The sequence below is a fragment of the Aptenodytes patagonicus genome, chromosome 5, assembly GCF_965638725.1.
Source record: "Aptenodytes patagonicus chromosome 5, bAptPat1.pri.cur, whole genome shotgun sequence".
In the NCBI taxonomy this organism is placed as follows: Eukaryota; Metazoa; Chordata; class Aves; order Sphenisciformes; family Spheniscidae; genus Aptenodytes; species Aptenodytes patagonicus.
In genome coordinates, this window is record NC_134953.1 from 14,087,242 (window position 1) to 14,107,337 (window position 20,096).

The following is a 20,096-nucleotide window of genomic DNA, read 5'->3' on the forward strand; positions in this document are numbered from 1 at the left end:
TTAAATGACACAATTCATAAGGCGAATACTTTTGAGGATCTCTCATTTAGTAAGAGCTTGGATTTCATCTTCAAGGTAATGCCAGCTGCTGACCTGAGATACCATACCACAGCCAGCCTTAGCAACATCCCACGGCACAGAACAAACTGGTTGTACCTTATATCGCAACTGGTTGTTTAAAGAAGTTGAGAAAATAGACAGATTGAGCTGACACAGTTAAGAACCAGGTGTATCAAAATACAATTTATTCTTAAAATGGCTAGTTTACATATAACAGCAAGGGTTACGTAGGGAAAAAGCGCAATTAGTGGAGGAGGCTTATTTCACCTTAGTATTTATCATCTCACTGCATTGCAAGTAGCTTCAGACTCAGCATATTATACTTCTTAGCAATGGGCAAAACCGTGATTTATATTTTGATGTTAACACCATTTCTGTACAGCTAAAAGGTATGCCAGTATTCACACCTGCTGAGTAGGTATTGGGCAATCTCTCACACAAGTCTTGCATGAAACACAGATCACCTTTACAGTCTGACAGCTCAGAAAGCTAAATTATAACCATACAGATACAAAATATACATTAGTTTACTGAAGTCTAAAAAAAAAAAAACCTTCAAAAAATGAGGTACAATAAAACAGAGCAGCTTTCTATTTATGTGCAAGCCTATATTCAGTCTAGAAAAAACTAGTAGCAACCTTGCTCTTTTAAAGAAATTAGCTTTCACAAAGTGCAAGTCTTCAATATGAAGGACCTTGCCTATGTTACACACTTGTGAAAAGTCATCGCTAACTTTGCAATAGGGAGCAGGATACTCGACCATCAGATGCTGTAAGATTAGATCAGGTGATGAGTCAAATCATCTAATGCTGCTACAGACTAGGAAGTTTACAAATCACTTTGTCTGTTTTGTCACCTAACCCTATTTTTGGCATGTAGGGTGGTTTTAAATTCTTTTTAAAAGGCACGTTTTTCTTTTAACATTAGGAGGTAACCATCTGCCTGCGAAGTGAGTAGGATGATGAAGTCAAGGTTAGATTTGTTCTCAAATGCAAGACATTTATTATTCACAAAGCCAACAAGCACAGAGGTGTCTTCCCAAAGCAGCGGTCACTTCCACCACTCACTTCGCATCGTTTTCTGTATTCTCCTTTTTATCCCATAGAACTTTCTCTGGGATTTAGAGGACCAGCTTTGGAAAGAAGAAATCAGAACATTGTACGTTTCCAAGTTATACAGCACATCCTACCTCCTCCCCTTTTCCCACTTTTCCATTATCCTCTCCAAGTTTCTTAACCTGTATTGAAGCCACAAATCCTAGCCATGCATTCCTACCTGCCCCTGCTACAAGCACACAGATGGTCATAGCAAGCCTCCGTCCTAACAGCAACACCTCATCTCTGCTACACTCCTAATAGGTGCAAAATTAATTGTGATGTTCTGTTCATGTAACGTCCTTGTGCATGCACACATACTCTCACACATACAGTTACTACAGCTTGCTAAGACGCCACCACCTTCCATACTTCCTCACAAGAGTCTCTCACCTAGTGACTCAGGAGAGTCTACAGCAGAAAGCAAGCAGCATCTACTTAAGATACAGTCATGCTATTTCTATAGTAGGTGGCATACGCATGGGTTTTATCTTGGTTTTCTTTCTTTCCAAGGATAAGTTCTGCTAAGAACTTCAGTAGCATAATATGGTTTAACAAGTCCCACAGACTAGTGAACTTGGATTTGTTCAGCCAGCCAACAAAACCTGCCAGGCGGTTTCGTCACATAGCATGTGAACCAGAAAACTAACACTGTTCTGTTGCCAAATGGAAGAACGCTTCCTCGCTAGTATTGATCACCAATATGGTGATGAATTTTCAATCTGACCCAAGCTCTGCCACCGGGGAAAGAGATCACTGGACAGCCTCGGACTGCCTAGCTGATCGGGCTCTCTCTCTTGTCCTCTCCTTGGAGTCTGAAGATCTACACAGTCTTTCTTGGCAGATGGTATCTGAACACCATCAGGCTTCCACTCTGCATGGAGAATCTTGTAATTCTGACCCTCGTTATTGTCCCAGAAGGTATGTTCTCCACTTTGGTAAGAAATGCAAAACTCTATCTTCTCTTCAGAGGAAATGGCAGGAGGCAAGTCAATGGTAAATGAGAAGGTATCATTTTCAGAATCGCTGTAAACATTGTTCATGTATACGCACTCAACGTCCGTGCAGGTCTTCCACGTATCAAAGGTAATTCGAACCTGAACCTTTTTTTCGAAGCTCACGTTTTTTACTTTCACAGTGCCCGACAGCACCTTCTCTTGCAGGGTGCAGTTCTCCAGGCAGACCAAGTTCTTCTGCAGGCGGTTCCTGAAGTCCAGGTAGTCAGCTGAGGGCCGAGGGAAACCCAGAATCAAGTTTTTCTCCTCATGAAGCTTTAAGCCAGATGTTATGTTTTCAAGGCCTAAGAGGTCAAACTGAAGATCCCACCCAGGGTGCTCCTGGAACTCGGAGAAGGTGTGTATCGCCGTCAGGGACAGCCCCTTCGAGTCTGCAAACACAACTCGCTTCTTGGCTCGGGCTGCTGAGTGGTTCCAGTCACTCTTCTGAGCTTCGGAGTCACGCTTCACGTGAAGACACGGTCTGAGAGGTTTGAATCTGTTCACAAAGTTGTTTCTTTGACAGTCCTCAAGGGGGCTGAGAAAACTCTTCAGCGGTGGAGAATGGGCTAGGCAAATTCTCATGGCCACATCCACGGGCATGATGGAGCTTGGCAAGGGTCTCGGGTCCAAGATCTGTATCATTCTGAAAGGAGCAGAAAGACAGGACGTTATTATTTGTTACATCAGGTAAGAAGCTTCTTAAGAATGCATATTTGCTTCATCCCCTCTCTTAATTATTCATGGCCTTGTCTTTGCATGGCTTTAAATAATGCAGCCTAAATTAAAATTGACAGTTCAAGCTAAGGAACTAGCGTGAGACTATTCAGTCATTTCTTGCTAATTCTGAACTCTTTCAATTCAAATGTAGTCTCATTTGCTTTTTCTGAACCTCTGAAAAATAGATTTTAGTGACAACTAATTAAACACATTTCCTTGAAAATACAGAAAAGAACAGTCTAGTAACCAGTAAAACAGCTCCAGTTACAGTGGCAGTGCGCACCCACTTCAGCTTCCCTTTTACAGACTCTGAGCCAGGTCTTAAAATTCCAGCAAGCTGGATCAGCTGCTTCATCTCAGAGCAGAGACAGCACTATATTAAGCAGGTCACCTACCCCATGACAGCATCAAATGGGATGCTATATACCTGGACGCAGAACCATCACGCTGTGGCTCTGAACAACCATAAGTGCATTTGTTAGGCGCTCTAGTTTTGGTTAGTTCAGATGAATAAAAATGCTAAAGTGCCTTTGGAAATATTTTCTATGAGCTATTAACCCAGGTCTAGGTAACAGAGCTCTTCTGCACTGTTAACGTTGACTGCTGAGTGATTAGGAGGAAAAAAAAGGGGGGGGGAGGGACACACTTTATTTTTTCACCTCATCAAGGTGAAAAAACTCTTTCACCATCAAGCTTCAAGAACTGGCTTAAAATATCTTTCTATAATCCCCAAAGTCCATGCCGAAAGCCTACTGCAAGTATTCAGTAAGAATGCTACAGCTTTTTTTTTTTTTAAGATTTATTCATAACCCTACCTCTCAGATGATGAAAATCACAATTACTATGCAAGAACATGGCCCACGCAAAGCCAGTTAGCTTGAATATTTGTGAAAAGGGGCTTCAACTGCAGCACATCCCTTCTGAGACGGATGCAGTCCTTGCTGGAAATGTGGATTTTTTGTTGAGTCATGGGAAGCCAGAGCATTTGCTTTGTCACTTAAATAAATGGCTTTCTCGTTCCCAGGGTTCTCACTGGTACTCCTGAGCCCTGCCAAAAAAAGCAGAATCTGCGCTGGCCTCTTAATTCTTCTCCGTGCTTTTTTTATTGTGGCAGTATTTGCCATAATAAGTAGGACGAGGAGAGTACCAACGTCAAATTAATCAAGTCTTGCTTTGCTTTAGCGGGAAAAGAACTAAGGCTTCAAAAATACTCTCTCCGTAACTTTTGTGACCAGCTCCTGGGGCAACTGCTCCTAAGCTTTTGCAGTATCAAAAGAAGAGGGAGGCGGAGGGAAAAACCCAAACCAACAACCAACCAAAAAACCCCAGCGACACAACCTGAAAAAGGCAGGCTGCTCGAAGAGGCAAAAACGAACTGCCAGCGAAAGATGCGGTGGGCTCAGCAGCATTTACAGGCACCACACAAGCGTAAGGACGCTTCTGCAGGACCTATAAAACCGGCGGAGGGGAGGGGAGCGGTGCAAGTTTTGAGGCTTTATTCCCCCACAGGCTGAAGCCCGATGGCTGTCGGTTCCGCCGGCCTGGAGGAGCACACCTAGAAAAAACAGGGCAAAAGCACGGGCGGGGGCAACGGGGGGGGCTGGAGCGCGCTCTCGGGGGGCGGGCGGCGCTTACCTGCTGCAGCGCACGGGATGGGGCCGCTCCGATCCGATCCGCGCCGCGCCGCGCCTCGCCCGCGCCGCCACCGCCTTTATGAGGCCCGTCCCGCGGCGGGCGGCCAAGGGGCGGCCCCGGCCCCGCGGGGGTGCGGCCCGGCCCGGCCCGGCCCGGCCCGGCGCGGCGCGGCGAGGCGAGGCGAGGCGAGGCTGTGCGTGCCGGCGGCCCCGCGGCGGGGGGGCGGCTGCCGCCTCTTCACGTGTCCCGGCCGTGCGGCGGCGACTGGCCCGGCTGCGGGGCGCCCTGTGCCGCCCCCCGCGCAGGGACACCCACGGTTTCCTTTTTTTTTTAATCCTTTTTTTTTTTCCTTTTTTCCCCTCTTTTCTCCCTTTTTTCCCCTCTTTTTCCCTTTTTTCTTTTGTCCTTTTTTTTCTTTTCCCCCCCTTTTCCCCCCTTTTTTCCCCTTTTTTCCCCTTTTTTCCCTTTTTTCCCCTTTTCACTTTTTTTTACCTTTTTTCCCCTCCCCCTTTTTTTTCCTCCCTAAGGCTCAATGCCCTGCTGTATTGCCTACTTATGGCCAAGGGCATTTCCTCTTGGTATTTTCAGAGTTCTCATGTCTTCCTGCAAGTGTTTCGAAGGGGCAGCTGAGCAGACCCCTCCCTGGCAGGAATCCGTCCGCCTGACCTGGGCCGGAGGGGAGCAGGGAGCTACAGGGCTGCAGGAGCCTGCTCCAAAACTGCACCTTTACCCTCTTACCCTCCTTCAGAAAGGCAGGAGACAAGGTCTCAACAGAGCTGCTGGAAGGCAGGCAGGAGTTTCAAAGTGGGCTTGCCCAAATACCTGCCTTTTCAAGCAACCAGAAAGCAAACAGGGATTTGCTACATGGGATTTCCATGTGAAGTGGATATTGGTTTACATGTCAAAGTAGGGCAGCTTCAAGTCACTGCTAAAGGATGTTACCTAGTGGAACAAAAGTAATACCCAGTTGAAATTACAGACTGTTAGCTTCGTTGAAAAGGAGCTGGAGCGCTACATTGTAAGATAATGTTGCCAGAGCCAGAAATCTGTCATCCTGGAATATTAACTGTCCTTGTCCTCCGTGAAAAAGTACTTTTGGACATTTCATTTGAATGGTGCCGATGGCTTTTCACCTCCCACACATGGTGATCTGTGCACTGTCTGAGGATATGACAGGCCCTGCTGTAGTTCCCACATTGTATCTATTACCTGTTTCTAGAGCAAAGGGACAAAAATCGGTAGAAAACAGCCTCCGCAGCATTAGCCGTAGCAATGCTGTCTCACTGCTTGCGTCCTGCCTCCCAGAAGGCCCCACGAGCAGGATCCACAAGGCTGACAAGCCCTTGTAGATGCTGGAGGGGTGGACAGCCCATGGGTGGCAGCGTGCTGTCTTCTGCAGGTTGTGAATCTCCCAGAGGTGGTCCATCCCCGAGTTACTGCTCTTCGAAGACTACGCCCTGGCTGCTAACTGGCTCTGTGGGTCTTCTGTGGATCAAAAGTGTCACTGTCACCTTTTTGCTGGCCCATCTGCTTTTTCCCAAGGGCAACGGATGACTTGCAGTCATCCTATAAGATGTGATATGGAGTCTGTGAACTGTAATTTTCTAAGTTCATGGTTTTTACCGGTAGATGCGACCATGCACAAATGAACAGCAGAAAGTCCTGTGTTCTACATGAAGCAAAGGGAGCTTACAGTGATGAACAGATGATACAGGATTTTTCTGGTTCACGCGAATTATTTTTCTGCTCTTGGTTTGTGAGCAAAAAAAATTAAAAGCTCCACTGCTATGTGTGAGAGTTTATTAGGAGATAGTGTGTGAGCATGTGAGCATGGCAGGTGGTTACAAGGACACCTCCATTTTGGATTCAAGCTACATAGAAGGAGAGAGAAAAAACAGTTGTGAAAGGGCTGGAGAGGGAACACTTCTGCTGACTGATGGCGTGGCACACGGGTCAGTACGCTGTCTCTGTATGTATAATGAGAGTATTCATAGGACAGTAAGACTTCAGTTTCTCAGCTCGGACCCGTGGTGACTGAAGTTCCTGCCTTTCGTGCCAGTACGTGACACTAAGTGTCACACAGATGAAGCCTGAAGCACTAACTGGCAATGCAGATAAGGTTTTGGAAAGTACTGCTCTGTTCTCTGGCGCCAGTTATTCAGGATGACCTTCCCCGGTCCTCCGCTTCTCCAGTCACACCCCACTGCTCACATCCTCTTCCTCTCCTTTCCCCTCTCCATCTTCCTTATCTCTTGGCGACTGCCAGCTCCCCCTCAAAGGTAGATGATATGTTCTTATCGCTTGCCTGGGGAAAGTGCTAGAAAACAGTACCTGTGCTCCGGAAGCCTTGCTAGTTGCAAGGGGTTTATTTCCCTTTAGGAAAAGCTACAAATACTTCCAGCCTCAGCCACCTGCCTGGCAGCAGTAAGCAGGACCCGACATCCCCTGCGGGCATAAGGAAGGATTGGGCACATGGCTGGCACTTTCCAAATCACCTCTATTTCCCCGTTATAAAAAATGAGTGAATAACTCTGGAGTTTTAGGAGCCTGTGCTACTTGAATCTTTGTCCATGCAGCTTCCCCCACAGCACCGTTTAGCTGGGCTGCTGCGTTATTGGGGAGCACGTGCAGCAGCTGGGGCTGCTCTATCATACTACCTATGTGCAGGCATTAAATAAGACCTGGGAAATTATTTTATTCCATGCTTGAAGCCTGCACAAAAGGAGTCACCTCAAGGCTTTGCTATACATATTTCTGCTACTGTGTAGTAGCTCATTGCACTGTTTGCCACTATAAAACACTTTGTTCCCGTTGTGTTAAAATACCTGTTTTGCCCGACTTAGGAAACATCATGAAAGATTATTTCAGGTGATATGCTTAGCAAAAAAACAGTAGTGAGATACAGAGCCTTTCATGGGCAGATCATTGCCCAAGTCAGTAAATATGGACTACTGGATACAGCAACTTCGTGTTACTTGGTAACCTGGAGCACGTTCATGGCTGCGGACTGGTGTTCCAGTTTCCGGTTGCCAATACAAGCAGAGGGCGTTGTGTAGAGCCAGAGTAACTCTTTCCTCATCAGAGGAGATGTCTCTGCATCGAGGCAAACCGACGGGGTTATCTGAGGTAGCACACCAGTTTGCACTGTCAATGATGGTTCCCTAGCTGCACTTTTTATAGAGGACTCGGGTTTCCAGTTATTTTGGTTCGGCAGCTCTCCTGTCATCAGCAGCTTAAAAATGTAGATCTGTCTGTCTGTCTTACCTTTCAAATAGTGCTGCTAAAATGGGAGCACCGGAGGAAAAAAATCATTGTCTTACTGTGCATTTGACAGCACTTTGTGGCATATCAGCTTTCCTGACATTTGTAGGTGCACATAGAAGCAACGGCAGAAATATATATATATATATATATATATATAGGAAGAGGCAGGGTTGATTCTAAAATCAAACCTCATCATAGGCGTTGTACCTCCAACTGCTTCTGTAACAAGTAAACCCAAATCGACCACCTAGACTAGTTCATCTTTTTCTGAAAACATTGCACTTTAAATGTAAGAGGCTAATTGCAACAAGTTAGCTATAGTAAATATAGTTTTAGTATAGTCACCATAGTTTTGGTAAACTTTAAATGTATGTTTTAAAAATAATTTGCAGCCTAGATGATTCGGAGGCAATGTAAGGCACAGGCTCACTTTGCAAGGAGTTCACTGAGGTTGCCCTGTGATGAGCAGGCAAATCGGGTTCACACTGTTCTGCTCGAAGACAAATGTATGGTATTAGCTCCACAGTGAATGCTTTTATATGTGGACGGCCCTCCAGGTCTCACTGTTCTTCACCTGTCTGAACTAACCAACGCTTTTCAACCAGCAGCTCTGAGAGCAGCTAGTGAGTGACTGTGCCTTCCTGTCAGCTATCGGGCAGCAATGGGTCGCCTTGGTCATTTGTTTGTTGGCTCTGGTCATTTTATGGCAGAGTAGAATGAAAGAGCTTCTTTTTTCAGTCTGTGTTCTGAAATGGAGTGATTAAACAAGGTTTTTGTGGTTTACTCTGACTTTATTACTTTCAGGTCGCTGTGCTTCTCTGCTGTCCTCCCCCACAACTCCAGAAGGGAAGAAAGGAGATATGTTGCAGTTGAGGATATAGAAAGAGTTGAACGACCTTCGGCATTTAATTGAAGCCTTTTGAAGCAAAGATAAGCAAGCATTTCCTCAGAGCGAAATTAAGTCACGACCACATTTACAGGAAAAAAAGTGCAGAGAGAAGAAAATAAAAATCTCCATTTCACTTGCATAGTAATGCATCCCTTGAAAAATTGTTGCTGTTTGCAGGGTGGGAGAGCAATGCTAGCTCAATGCAGTTACAGTATGCAATTTAACAGGGAAGTTTTTGATTTGATTTTGGGCTTGAGGCTAAAATCAATTGCTAGGCCAAAGGCAAAATACTGGGGTTACCAGAAAACATCCACCTTCTTTTGGCTGGCACATATTTGGTTCCTGCAGCATCACTCAACACCTGTGAATGAAGCAGAGCTTTAATGAAAGAATATCTGTGATAGTAGGCAGACGTGGTCCATTAGGTCAGGGGACAGTGCTGTCACACAAGGTTTACAACAGCCTTTTTTTTTTTTCTTGAATTGAGCTCTTTTGTTCAATAGTCATTCTCTGCTACTAAGACTAATCATTGTAAACGTATATTATCTATGAAGTTAGGCAGCAGGTTTCTATGAATGTGACTGTGATGCAAATACTAATTATTCAGGTACATAGCAAGGCTAGTGAAGTCCAAACTGAGTTGAGCCTGTGAGCCTTTGAAAATTTAAAATCAGTGATTTATCCGATGAAATACAGTGAGCAGAAGTCTTATTTAGTCTTAACAGAAGGTTGTGACCTCAAGGCAGAATGGTGGGCACTCGTCTGAGGGTAAAGGCCGCAGCTCTGGCTAGGGGTCTGCACCATCTACCCCAGCGGTGGCTGATGCCTCCATACAGATGCAACTGCTGAAGGGAGAGGCTGCAGTGCAGACCTCCAGCTGCAGGGAGTGCCTGGACCTCTCTCCTGGGATAGGGACAGGCAGCAGACCTGCCTGCAGAAGGTGTGCCCAGGTGGAGGACCTCCTGCAGCCAGTGGCTGAGCTGCAGGAGGCGGTGAGAAGGCTGCGTAACATCAGGGAGGCGGAGAAGGAGCTAGATAGCTGGTTCCAAGCACAGTCTGCAGCAGACCCGCAGCCCGCGGCCAAACAACTAGTAACTCCCCCACTGGCACACGCAGAAGGGAGCGGGGGGGGCAATAATGCAGAAGAATGGACGGTTGCAAAGGCAAGGACCAGCAGGAGGAAAAGACTTCCCCCGAAGCCTGAGGTGCCCTTGCAGAACCGCTTCACCGCTCTGCACGCCGAAGAGGAAAGTCCTGTCACACCAGGAGAAGCGCTGGAGCTGAGCAATGCAGCCCCATCTGCCCCCTGTATAACAACCAGCGCCACTAAGAAAAGGCGACGGGTGATAGTAGTAGGCGACTTCTGAGAGGTACGGAGGCACCCATTTGCCGACCGGACGCGCTCTCTAGGGAGGTGTGCTGCTTACTGGGGGCTCGCATCAGGGATGTCACCGAGAGGCTACCAAGCCTCGTACAGTCCACTGACTATTATCCGCTGCTGCTGTTTCACGTGGGCACCAGTGACACAGCCAGGAGCAGTCTGAGGACTATGGAGAAGGACTACAGAGCCCTGGGAGCGGCGGTAAGGGACTCGGGAGCACAGGTAGTTTTTTCATCAATCCTGCTGGTGAAAGGGAAGGGGTTTGAAAGGGCCAGTCGAATCTGGCAAATCAACAAATGGTTACAGGACTGGTGCCACAGCCAGGGGTTCGGCTACTTAGACCATGGGACTTGCTTTGAGAAAACTGGTCTACTGGGGGCTGACAGGGTCCCTCTGTCAGAGAAGGGGAAGAGCATGGTGAAGAGGGCTTTAAACTAGAGATGCCAGGGGAGGGGAGCCTCAATCCATCCCACTCCTACCAGTTTAATGCCAGGGCCAGCAATAGATGCCCAGAGCCTGGAGAAGGAACACAGGTCAGAAAGAGAGTGCCTGAAGAGCAGCACAAAGGAACTCCAGCCAGTAAGACAGCTTCATTGGGGGCCCAACTTAAATGCCTCTATGCAAACGCACGTGGCATGGGGAATAAACAAGAGGAGTTAGACACGTGCACACACCTGCAGGGCTACGACCTTATTGGCATCACAGAGACGTGGTGGGATGGAGGGATACAGGCTCTTTAGGAAGGACAGGCAGGGGAGACGAGGAGGGGGTGTCACCCTCTATGTCAATGACCAGCTGGAGTGCATGGAGCTCTGCCTGGGGATGGATGAGGAGCCGACCGAGAGCTTATAGGTCAGAATTAATGTCACCCGTCCCTGCCTTCCCTTTACGGTGGGAGTCTGCTACAGGCCACCTGACCAGGAAGACCAAGTGGATGAGGCCCTCTATAGACAGATAGGAGCAGCCTCACGCTCACAAGCCCTGGTCCTCATGGGGGACTTCAACCACCCCCACATCTGTTGGAGGGACAACACGGCAGGGCATAAGCAATCCAGGAGGTTCCTGGAATGCGTCGATGATAACTTCCTTCTCCAAGTGGTAGAGGAGCCAACGAGGAGAGGTGCTATGCTGGACCTTGTTCTCACCAACAAGGAGGGGCTGGTGGGGAATGTGAAGCTCAAGGGCAGCCTGGGCTGCAGTGACCACGAAATGGTGGAGTTCAAGATCCTTAGGGCACCGAGGAGGGCGCACAGCAAGCTCACTACCCTGGACTTCAGGAGAGCAGACTTTGGCCTCTTCAGGGATCTGCTTGGTAGACTGCCATGGGGCAAAGCCCTGGAGGGAAGAGGGGCCCAGGAAAGCTGGGTAATATTCAAGGATCACCTCCTTCAAGCTCAGGAGCGATGCGTCCCAACAAAGAGGAAGTCAGGCAAAAACACCAGGAGGCCTGCATGGATGAACAAGGAGCTCCTGGACAAACTCCAACACAAAAAGGAAGCCTACAGGGGGTGGAAGCAAGGACAGGTAGCGTGGGAGGAATACAGAGAAATTGTCGGAGCAGCCAGGGATCAGGTTAAGAAAGCTAAAGCCCTGATAGAATTAAATCTGGCCAAGGACATCAAGGGCAACAAGAAAAGCTTCTATAGGTACGTCGGGGATAAAAGGAAGATGAGGGAAAATGTGGGCCCTCTCCAGAACAAAACGGGAGACCTGGTTACTCGGGATACAAAGAAGGTGGAGGTACTCAATAACTTTTTTGCCTCGGTCTTCACCGGGAAGTGCTCGAGCCTCACCGCCCAAGCTGCAGAAGGCAAAGGCGGGGACTGGGAGAATGAAGAGCCGCCCACTGTGGGAGAAGATCAGGTTCAAGACCATCTAAGGCACCTGAAGGTGCACAAGTCCATGGGACCCGATGAGATGCACCCACAGGTCCTGAAGGAACTGGCGGATGAAGTTGCTAAGCCACTATCCATCGTATTTGAGAAGTCGTGGCAGTCCGGTGAAGTTCCCGCTGACTGGAAAAGGGGAAACATAACCCCCGTTTTTAAAAAGGGAAAAAAGGAAGACCCAGGGAACTACAGGCCAGTCAGTCTCACCTCTGTGCCTGGCAAGATCATGGAACAGATCCTCCTGGAAGCTATGCTAAGGCACATGGAGGACAGGGAGGTGATTCGAGACAGCCAGCATGGCTTTGCCAAGGGCAAGTCCTGCCTGACTAACCTCGTGGCCTTCTATGACGGAGTGACTACATCAGTGGATATGGGAAGGGCTACAGATGTCGTCTATCTGGACCTCTGTAAGGCCTTTGACACGGTCCCCCACAACATCCTTCTCTCTAAACTGGAGAGGTATGGATTTGATGGGTGGACTGTCTGGTGGGTGAGGAATTGGTTAGATGGTCGCATCTAGAGGGTAGTGGTCAATGGCTCAATGTCCAGATGGAGACTGGTGATGAGTGGCATCCCACAGGGGTCCGTATTGGGACCAGTACTGTTTAATATCTTCATCAATGACATAGACAGTGGGATCGAGTGCACCCTCAGCAAGTTTGCAGATGACACCAAGCCGAGTGGTGCAATCAACACGCCAGAGGGACGTGATGCCATCCAGAGGGACCTGGACAAGCTGGAGAAGTGGGCCTGTGTGAACCTCATGGGGTTCAACAAGGCCAAGTGCAAGGTCCTGCACCTGGGTCGGGGCAACCCCTGGTATCAGTAGAGGCTGGGGGATGAAGGGATTGAGAGCAGCCCTGCCGAGAAGGACTTGGGGGTACTGGTGGATGAAAAGCTGGACATGAGCCAGCAATGTGCACTCACAGCCCAAAAGGCCAATCGTATCCTGGGCTGCATCAAAAGAAGCGTGGCCAGCAGGTCGAGGGAGGTGATTCTGCCCCTCTCCTCTGCTCTGGTGAGACCCCACCTGGAGTACTGCATCCAGCTCTGGAGCCCTCAGCATAAGACAGACATGGACCTGTTGGAGTGGGTCCAGAGGAGGGCCACGAAAATGATCAGGGGGATGGAACATCTCTCCTATGAAGAAAGGCTGAGAGAGTTGGGGTTGTTCAGCCTAGAGAAGAGAAGGCTTCGGGGAGACCTTCTTGCAGCCTATCAGTACTTAAAGGGGGCTTATAAAAAAGATGGTGGCAGAATTTTTAGCAAGGCCTGTTGTGACAGGACAAGGGGGAATGGCTTTAAAGTAAAGGGAGGGAGATTTAGACTAGATATAAGGAAGAAATTTTTTACGCTGAGGGTGGTGAAGTACTGGCACAGGTTGCCCAGAGAAGGTGGTGGATGCCCCATCCCTGGAAACATTCAAGGTCAGGTTGGACGGGGCTCTGAGCATCCTGACCTAGTTGAAGATATCCCTGCCCATGGCAGGGGGGTTGGACTAGATGACCTTTAGAGGTCCCTTCCAATCCAAACTATTCTATGATTCTATGATTATTTTCTTTACTTGCTTCTCAGAGCCCTTTGGTGAACTTTGAAAATTCATAATAGTTACAAATATATACCGAGGAAACTTGTCCTAGGAAACTCCATTGTTGTTTTAGGGATTTCTTTAGCACTGGCACAGTCCATATGAGGAATAAATAAGTTTTTGATCTTTTTAGAATTTTTATTACCCCATTCCTCATGGTTCAACCAGACCTAACATGCTCCAGCCTTTGGGATCCCCTCACCAAGAGGACATCAGTAACTTGTGACCACTTGTTAAGAGACAAATCACAGAAAGTCTGGAAAAAAGTATTCCAGTTCCCACAAAACTCCTCTTTATCATGATGATAATGCTTTGCTTTGGGAGACTCGGAGAGCATTTTTTGTTGGTATCATTCAGGATGAAATTGCTGCTAAACCGTGTTTGTTTGGGATATGCTGCTTTTGGAATAAACTTTTAACTCGGAAAGAAAGAAGGTAAAAAATACAATGAAACATTTCAAAAAGACAAAATTATGTCAAGTTGGAGATGGGAATAGTAAGTTTTCAGAAATGTTTAATTTTTCCAGATATTTCATTATTAGACAACATTTGAAAACTCAGACTTTGGCAGGACAGTAAATCCATTTCCTACCCAGCTGCAGCTTGCTTGTAGGCCTTTTTGCAGATCTGCCTGGCAGAATACACCCATCCCCTAGAGAAAGGGGCAAGCGCCATGCAGCCAACCTCACTGAGAAATTATGCAAAGATGGATGGGGTTTATGCTCTCTTACAGCAACTATAAGGATAATCAGTCTCACCAGGATACGATGTAGGCCTAACTCTTTAAGCACTGGCAGGGGGTGTAGGTCTGGTTCTTTTTAAGTCAATAGCAAAAGTTCTTGCCAGTACTGGATCTCAGAACGTTGTAAGGTTAAATTCAAAGGCATTTAAATTTAATGCATTTAAATTCCTAGAAACTGAAAGCTTTGGACTGAATTAGAAGCTAGAAATTGATTTAAAATGTCTAATCTCATTAAGACTGATTAATGACAGATTAGTCAATGGTAGATGAGTCATCGCTTTGGAAATGTATAGTGCAAGAGAAGTGCATTGCTTTCTGAAACAACTGACATAGAAAAAGCAAGAAAATGTATCTCAGATTGCTCGAATGTTTTGTGCAATGTGATTATATTAAATTCAGGATATTTCAAGCAAGATGCCCTTAAACAGCTTTTATGCAAAATGCAGCCTTTTAAAAGTATAATTGCTTTGGTTGTATGTAGTAAGCAACAGATGAAATAAAGACAATGCCATGTTACTTATAAATTGCTGCTACTTAGAGTAAAAAGGGAAAGAAAAACTGAAAGAAGGAAGAACATGAATGTAGGTATTCATTCTGGGAATAATCTGAACTTCCAATGAAGGATTCACAAGAGTGCAGAAAACAAAACACATATATATATTTTTTACATGAGTATAAATCTGGCTTATGAATACAGACCAGTTTTTGAGAATGCAAAGGCCCTCCTAGATGTTTGAAAGAAATGCAGTATTTCAGTATTTTTTGAAACAACATTTCTTTTCTCATTTTTTTTGTGTTTTTTTTTTTTTTTAACCACACACACAAGAAGGTTGAACCTTGAAATTCTGTGGCCAAACATTTCATAAATATAAATCATGTTGCTGTGTACAGATAATCAGTGTTTATTCTCTATTCTTTTTCCTAGGCCCAGGTGGAGGAATTACCTCTGCTGATCAGTAGTCTTTTCCAAAGAAAACGGTAAGTGAAATGCTGCTTTGTGCAATTGGATTTATGTTTAATCCTGTGTGACCAAGCAAATGTTGGTTGAGTAGATACTTCCATCAGCTATGTGGGAAGTATTCTCGTTCTTTGCAATCTTTCAAGCAAAAATGTGATTTCTCTATCCACATGTGAACAATTCCTTACAGCCTTGCAGGAGCCACATGATTTTTCAATTTGTTTACCATTCCCATAAGACTTATGTTGAATGAAAACCTTCATCCTGAATGCGCATTGCTATATCTGACAGCGTCCCAGCTAACATCTGCAATATGTTCACCCAGAGTGTTTAAAAGCCTTTGAAGGGTCTGAATAATGCTCCTTTTCTTGTTCTGCCACCCAAAAGACATGATCCATTCCTGTATTTTAGGTTCTCTTACAAGGTCCTTTTTGTCTTGTGTATCACAAGGGAAGAACAGGGCTTGGAAATCAGTACAGTGAAATTCTGTGTCAAGTTTTTCTTGGATTTGCTATGTGGGGGGAAAAAGCTCCCTATGGTATAGGTCTAAGAGATGAATGAACCTTTTCTCTTTCAGATTTAGTCTAATTTCTAATCACTTCAGCCGTAAAAGCGGAGTTTCCTAGGATCTGACCTACTTATCCTTTTTGGATGCACAACATATACGTATGTATATTTCCCCAGTTTCACAGGGGTCAAATTGCATGCAGAGATTAGTTTCATTTTTAGATTTGCTGGAAAGAATGAAGCTCTTAAATCCAAGTGCTGTAACAGCATCAGTCCTGTTTCATCCTGCAATGGGAGGGGAAGTAGTTAGGGCCTCTGAGTGTAGAAAGATCTGTGGCCTAAATAACATATTTGCAATAAATTGGTTTCCTTGGGTTATTCTTGGATGCTGCTTCCCAGAACACAGAGAGTTTACTGTCAAAATGTGCTTGATCCATATATGCAATAATGTTTACAGTAAGTTTTGCAATCTTTAAAAAGGATTTAATCAGTGAGAAAAATCTTGCATGCTTCTCTGAAGAGTTACAGTAGTAGAATGTAGAATTAACGGAGGTTGCAAGGGACCTTTTGAGGTCATCTAATCCAGTCTCCTCCTCAAAACAGGACTAGCTTCAAAGTTAGATCTGGCTGCTCAGGTTGCTTACCCAGCTGAGCTTTTAACACCTCCAAGGACAGAGAGTCCACAGCTTCTCTAGGCAACTTGTGCCAGTGCTTAACCACTCTTGTCATTTTTTCCATTTATCTATCGGGAATTCCTTTGCTGCAACACGTGACCGCTGCCTCTTTTCTTTTTGCTGTACACCTCGGGGAAAAGTCTGACTCCATCTTCTCTCTACGCCCTCTTTCAGTAGTGGGAGGCTGCACTCTGACCCACTGTTACTTAGCCTTTTCTTCTGCAAGTTAAGCAAACTCAGCTCCCTCAGCCTCACCTTGTGCAGCATGTTCCAGTCCCCTAACCGTCTTGGTGACCCTCCACTGCTTTCACTCCAGTTAGCCCATGAGGCGTTCTTATTGAGAGACCCAAAACTGGACACAGTTCTCCAGATGTAACCTCACAAGTGCTCCATGGAGGGGAATAATCACTTCCCTTGGCCTTTATTTCACGATTTTAAACAAGATCCATGGTGTTCTCTCATACATAGAACACAAGCAGAACTTCTTTGTTTGCTGTGGCAAAGCCTCTGTACAGGTCTATAATATTTATATTGTAATACATAGACTTTGGATAGACTTTGTTCATTGAGCAAAACACAGCTCATGCACTACATCTAACTTGCACTCTACTGCGAAAGCATAGATCTCACCTCGGTGACACTGACATACATTTACTAGTCATAATGTACTATTTAAGGGTATAAATATTTCTATTACATAGAAATTTGTGCAATTTCTTCAGGGCTGTTTGGTTTTTTTGGGAAACAGCAGTTATCTCATCAGTATTTTGGCATACAATAAGTTACGTTTTATTTGTGGGTTGGGGAATTCTCTTTTTATCACTCTTTGTTCCAAATCTGGCAGTTTTGGAAATCATTCTCTCTCATACATGGCTTCAGTCATCTATGGAAGGGATGTTGCACTTCTGTAAACAGACTATTGCAATCTTTCTTTCAGGCCTTCAGGACTTTTGGTTTAACATCTGCTTCCGTTTCCAAATGACACCTGTTCACACTTATCTGTAAAACTGAAAAAAAGTTTTCCCCAAAATGCTGATACACAAACCATTTGCTTTGCTTGCTGTCATGGATAGGCCAACTTCAAACCTCTTCGGAGGCTTTTGCTCCGACACTACATCTTAAGATCTTCCACATCTTTATTTCCACACATGTTGCTGCTTCCATCTTCCTATCTCTTCTTCTAATTCATTTTGGTTGTGTGACTTCTCATGCTGTCGATTTACATTTCACCTTCTCAACCCTTCTGGTTCCAAGTCTACTAAACTGGTTCACCACACTTCCACTTTATCTCCCTTAATCTTTTACCCAAGGCTTATTGCCGTGTTAGCTTAGCAAAAGCCACAAAGATTTTCATTACTACTTTACTTCATCTCACTTAAGCATTCAGGCTGGCAACCTTTCAGTTTTTCTTTCTGAAGCCCATTAAAGAGGCATCTACTGCAAAAAATCACAGCTGCTCTTTCACCATGCTGTTCCTACACCACACCAACAAAAATTTGCTTCAAACCACTTAAGTTTGCTCAAATGCTAATCTAACCCACACACATCCTTCCTGGCTAGTTCTTTTTAGCCACTTTGGGTTAACCAGGCAACTGGATAGACTTTGTTCATCGAGCAAAACACAGCTCATGCACTAACTTCATCTAACTTGCACTCTACTGCAAAAGCATAGATCTCACCTCGGTGACACTGACGTACGTTTACTAGTCATAATGTACTATTTAAGGGTATGAGGAGTTATTTGAGGACTTTTCTCTGAAGGGGAAAACACTGAGTGTGTTGGAGAGGAAAAGGAATTCTGTTTTTATTGCCGGACTAGTAAAAAAGGAAAAAGCTTCTCTTAACAAGTGGTAGTTAGAAATTTTTCTTTGTTACAAAATTGGAATGTTTAGAGGAATAAATGTTCTTCAGAGTGCTTCTTGGAACTTAACAGTTTTTTTTAAAAAAAACAACCTTTCTCTTTGTCTTTAGCAAGGAGTTCTACCAGGGACCCCTTCCTAGAGAATGAGATGGGACACAAAATAACGTGTAGCATGGGTGGCACAGCATTCATGTCCTCCTCCTGCGTTAGGGAAAACCCATCCTAAAGTTCCTGATCCTTTTTCATATGCCTGTATATTTTTCTGCAGTATGTGGGAGAATGAAGAGCCGCCCACTGTGGGAGAAGATCAGGTTCAAGACCATCTGAGGCACCTGAAGGTGCACAAGTCCATGGGACCCGATGAGATGCACCCACAGGTCCTGAAGGAACTGGTGGATGAAGTTGCTAAGCCACTATCCATCGTATTTGAGAAGTCGTGGCAGTCTGGTGAAGTTCCCGCTGACTGGAAAAGGGGAAACATAACCCCCATTTTTAAAAAGGGAAAAAAGGAAGACCCGGGGAACTACAGACTGGCAGACTTTTTAGCAGGGCCTGTTGCAACAGGACAAGGGGGAATGGCTTTAAACTAAAGGGAGGGAGATTTAGACTAGATATAAGGAAGAAATTTTTTACGCTGAGGGTGGTGAAGCACTGGAACAGGCTGCCCAGAGAGGTGGTGGATGCCCCATGCCTGGAAACATTCAAGGTCAGGTTGGACGGGGCTCTGAGCAACCTGATCTAGTTGAAGATGTCCCTGCCCACGGCAGGGGGGTTGGACTAGATGACCTTTAGAGGTCCCTTCCAACCCAAACTATTCTGTGATTCTATGATTTATGTATGCAAAGCTGCATAGCTCTAATAGGAGAGGCTGAGAGGTGGATTCCAGCAAAGGCAGTTTGCAGCCTATTGACAGGGCAGGAGCAGGCTGTCTCCTGAGCCAGCAAGTGCCTGGCCATATCAACTGGCTATTATGGGAGAGGAAGTTGTGATTCTGTCCTTTGGGAGCAAGGGAGGGAATGGAGGGTAGTAAAATATTTACAAAAGAAAGCTTCATATATCTGTTTCCATCCAACCCAGAATGCTAACTTTTTCAAACTCTCCATCCCCCAAGGGAAAGGAAAGTTGCTCCATTTGTAGCTTTTTTCTCAGGGTAGTCATAAAGACAGTGAGCATGAGAGAAAATAAATTCTAGCTCTGTATAAAAATGGTAGCATAGAAACAATGTATGCATTTTATTACTGCCATCATGCATTACACATCTGGCTTCTCCAGGTAATAGCCATATTCATAATTCATACAGTCTGTATTTGAATATCCCATGAAGAAGGTATTTAAGGAGAAACTTCTTTGCTAGTCATAGCACAGCAATGTTGAAAGCAGGATGGGGTGTTGGTCAATGGAATGTCTCTGTTTTAGACATGACACCTTATACAGGGCTGCTAGCTCCAAAATCAGGTTATGAATGCCCTGCAGGTATAATACCAGAAAATAAAATAGTATACCTTACACAACGTAACTACAGATAGAGGAAGAGAAGTGATGATTCATTATCTGTTCAATCCAGAAAGATTGCTGATTCATATGTGACATCCTAAAGCTTCACAAGTCTAAAGGTATTTTTGACTATTGTCAAATCTCTATAAAAAGTTGCTGTGCACAGGAGCATGCCCATGCTTTCTGTCATTGATCTTGTTCTAAATCAAAAGGTCTAGATCAGCCTTAGACTCATGGGTATGTAATGTCTCTTCTAGTATGCCCTACTTCTACCATCCCTTGTTATAAGCTTTACAGGTAATATAGCATTAGTTTTGTCCTCTGTGTTTTTAAATGGCATGCAGAA

The 20,096-nt window shown here is 45.4% G+C and overlaps 1 protein-coding gene and 1 long non-coding RNA gene across 3 annotated transcripts; one reads left to right on the top strand and one right to left on the bottom strand.

The window, feature by feature from the left end:
* Positions 1-228: 228 nt before the first annotated feature.
* PPP1R3C (protein phosphatase 1 regulatory subunit 3C) lies at positions 229-4,564 on the bottom strand. Of its 2 annotated transcripts, none has more exons than XM_076338748.1 (2): positions 4,505-4,564; positions 229-2,795 (listed from the first exon to the last, which is right to left on the bottom strand). In XM_076338748.1, exon 2 carries the CDS (start codon positions 2,792-2,794, stop codon positions 1,850-1,852), a length of 945 nt encoding a protein of 314 aa, XP_076194863.1. In that variant the 5' UTR covers position 2,795; positions 4,505-4,564; the 3' UTR covers positions 229-1,849. The 2 variants fall into 2 exon arrangements, with proteins under 2 accessions (XP_076194863.1, XP_076194864.1); XM_076338749.1 differs by lacking the exon at positions 4,505-4,564 and adding an exon at positions 3,685-3,810.
* On the top strand, positions 4,220-8,796 carry LOC143160699 (uncharacterized). The gene is made up of 2 exons (XR_012995428.1): positions 4,220-4,297; positions 8,573-8,796. It is a non-coding gene; the product is annotated as an uncharacterized LOC143160699 (long non-coding RNA).
* Positions 8,797-20,096: the final 11,300 nt, after the last annotated feature.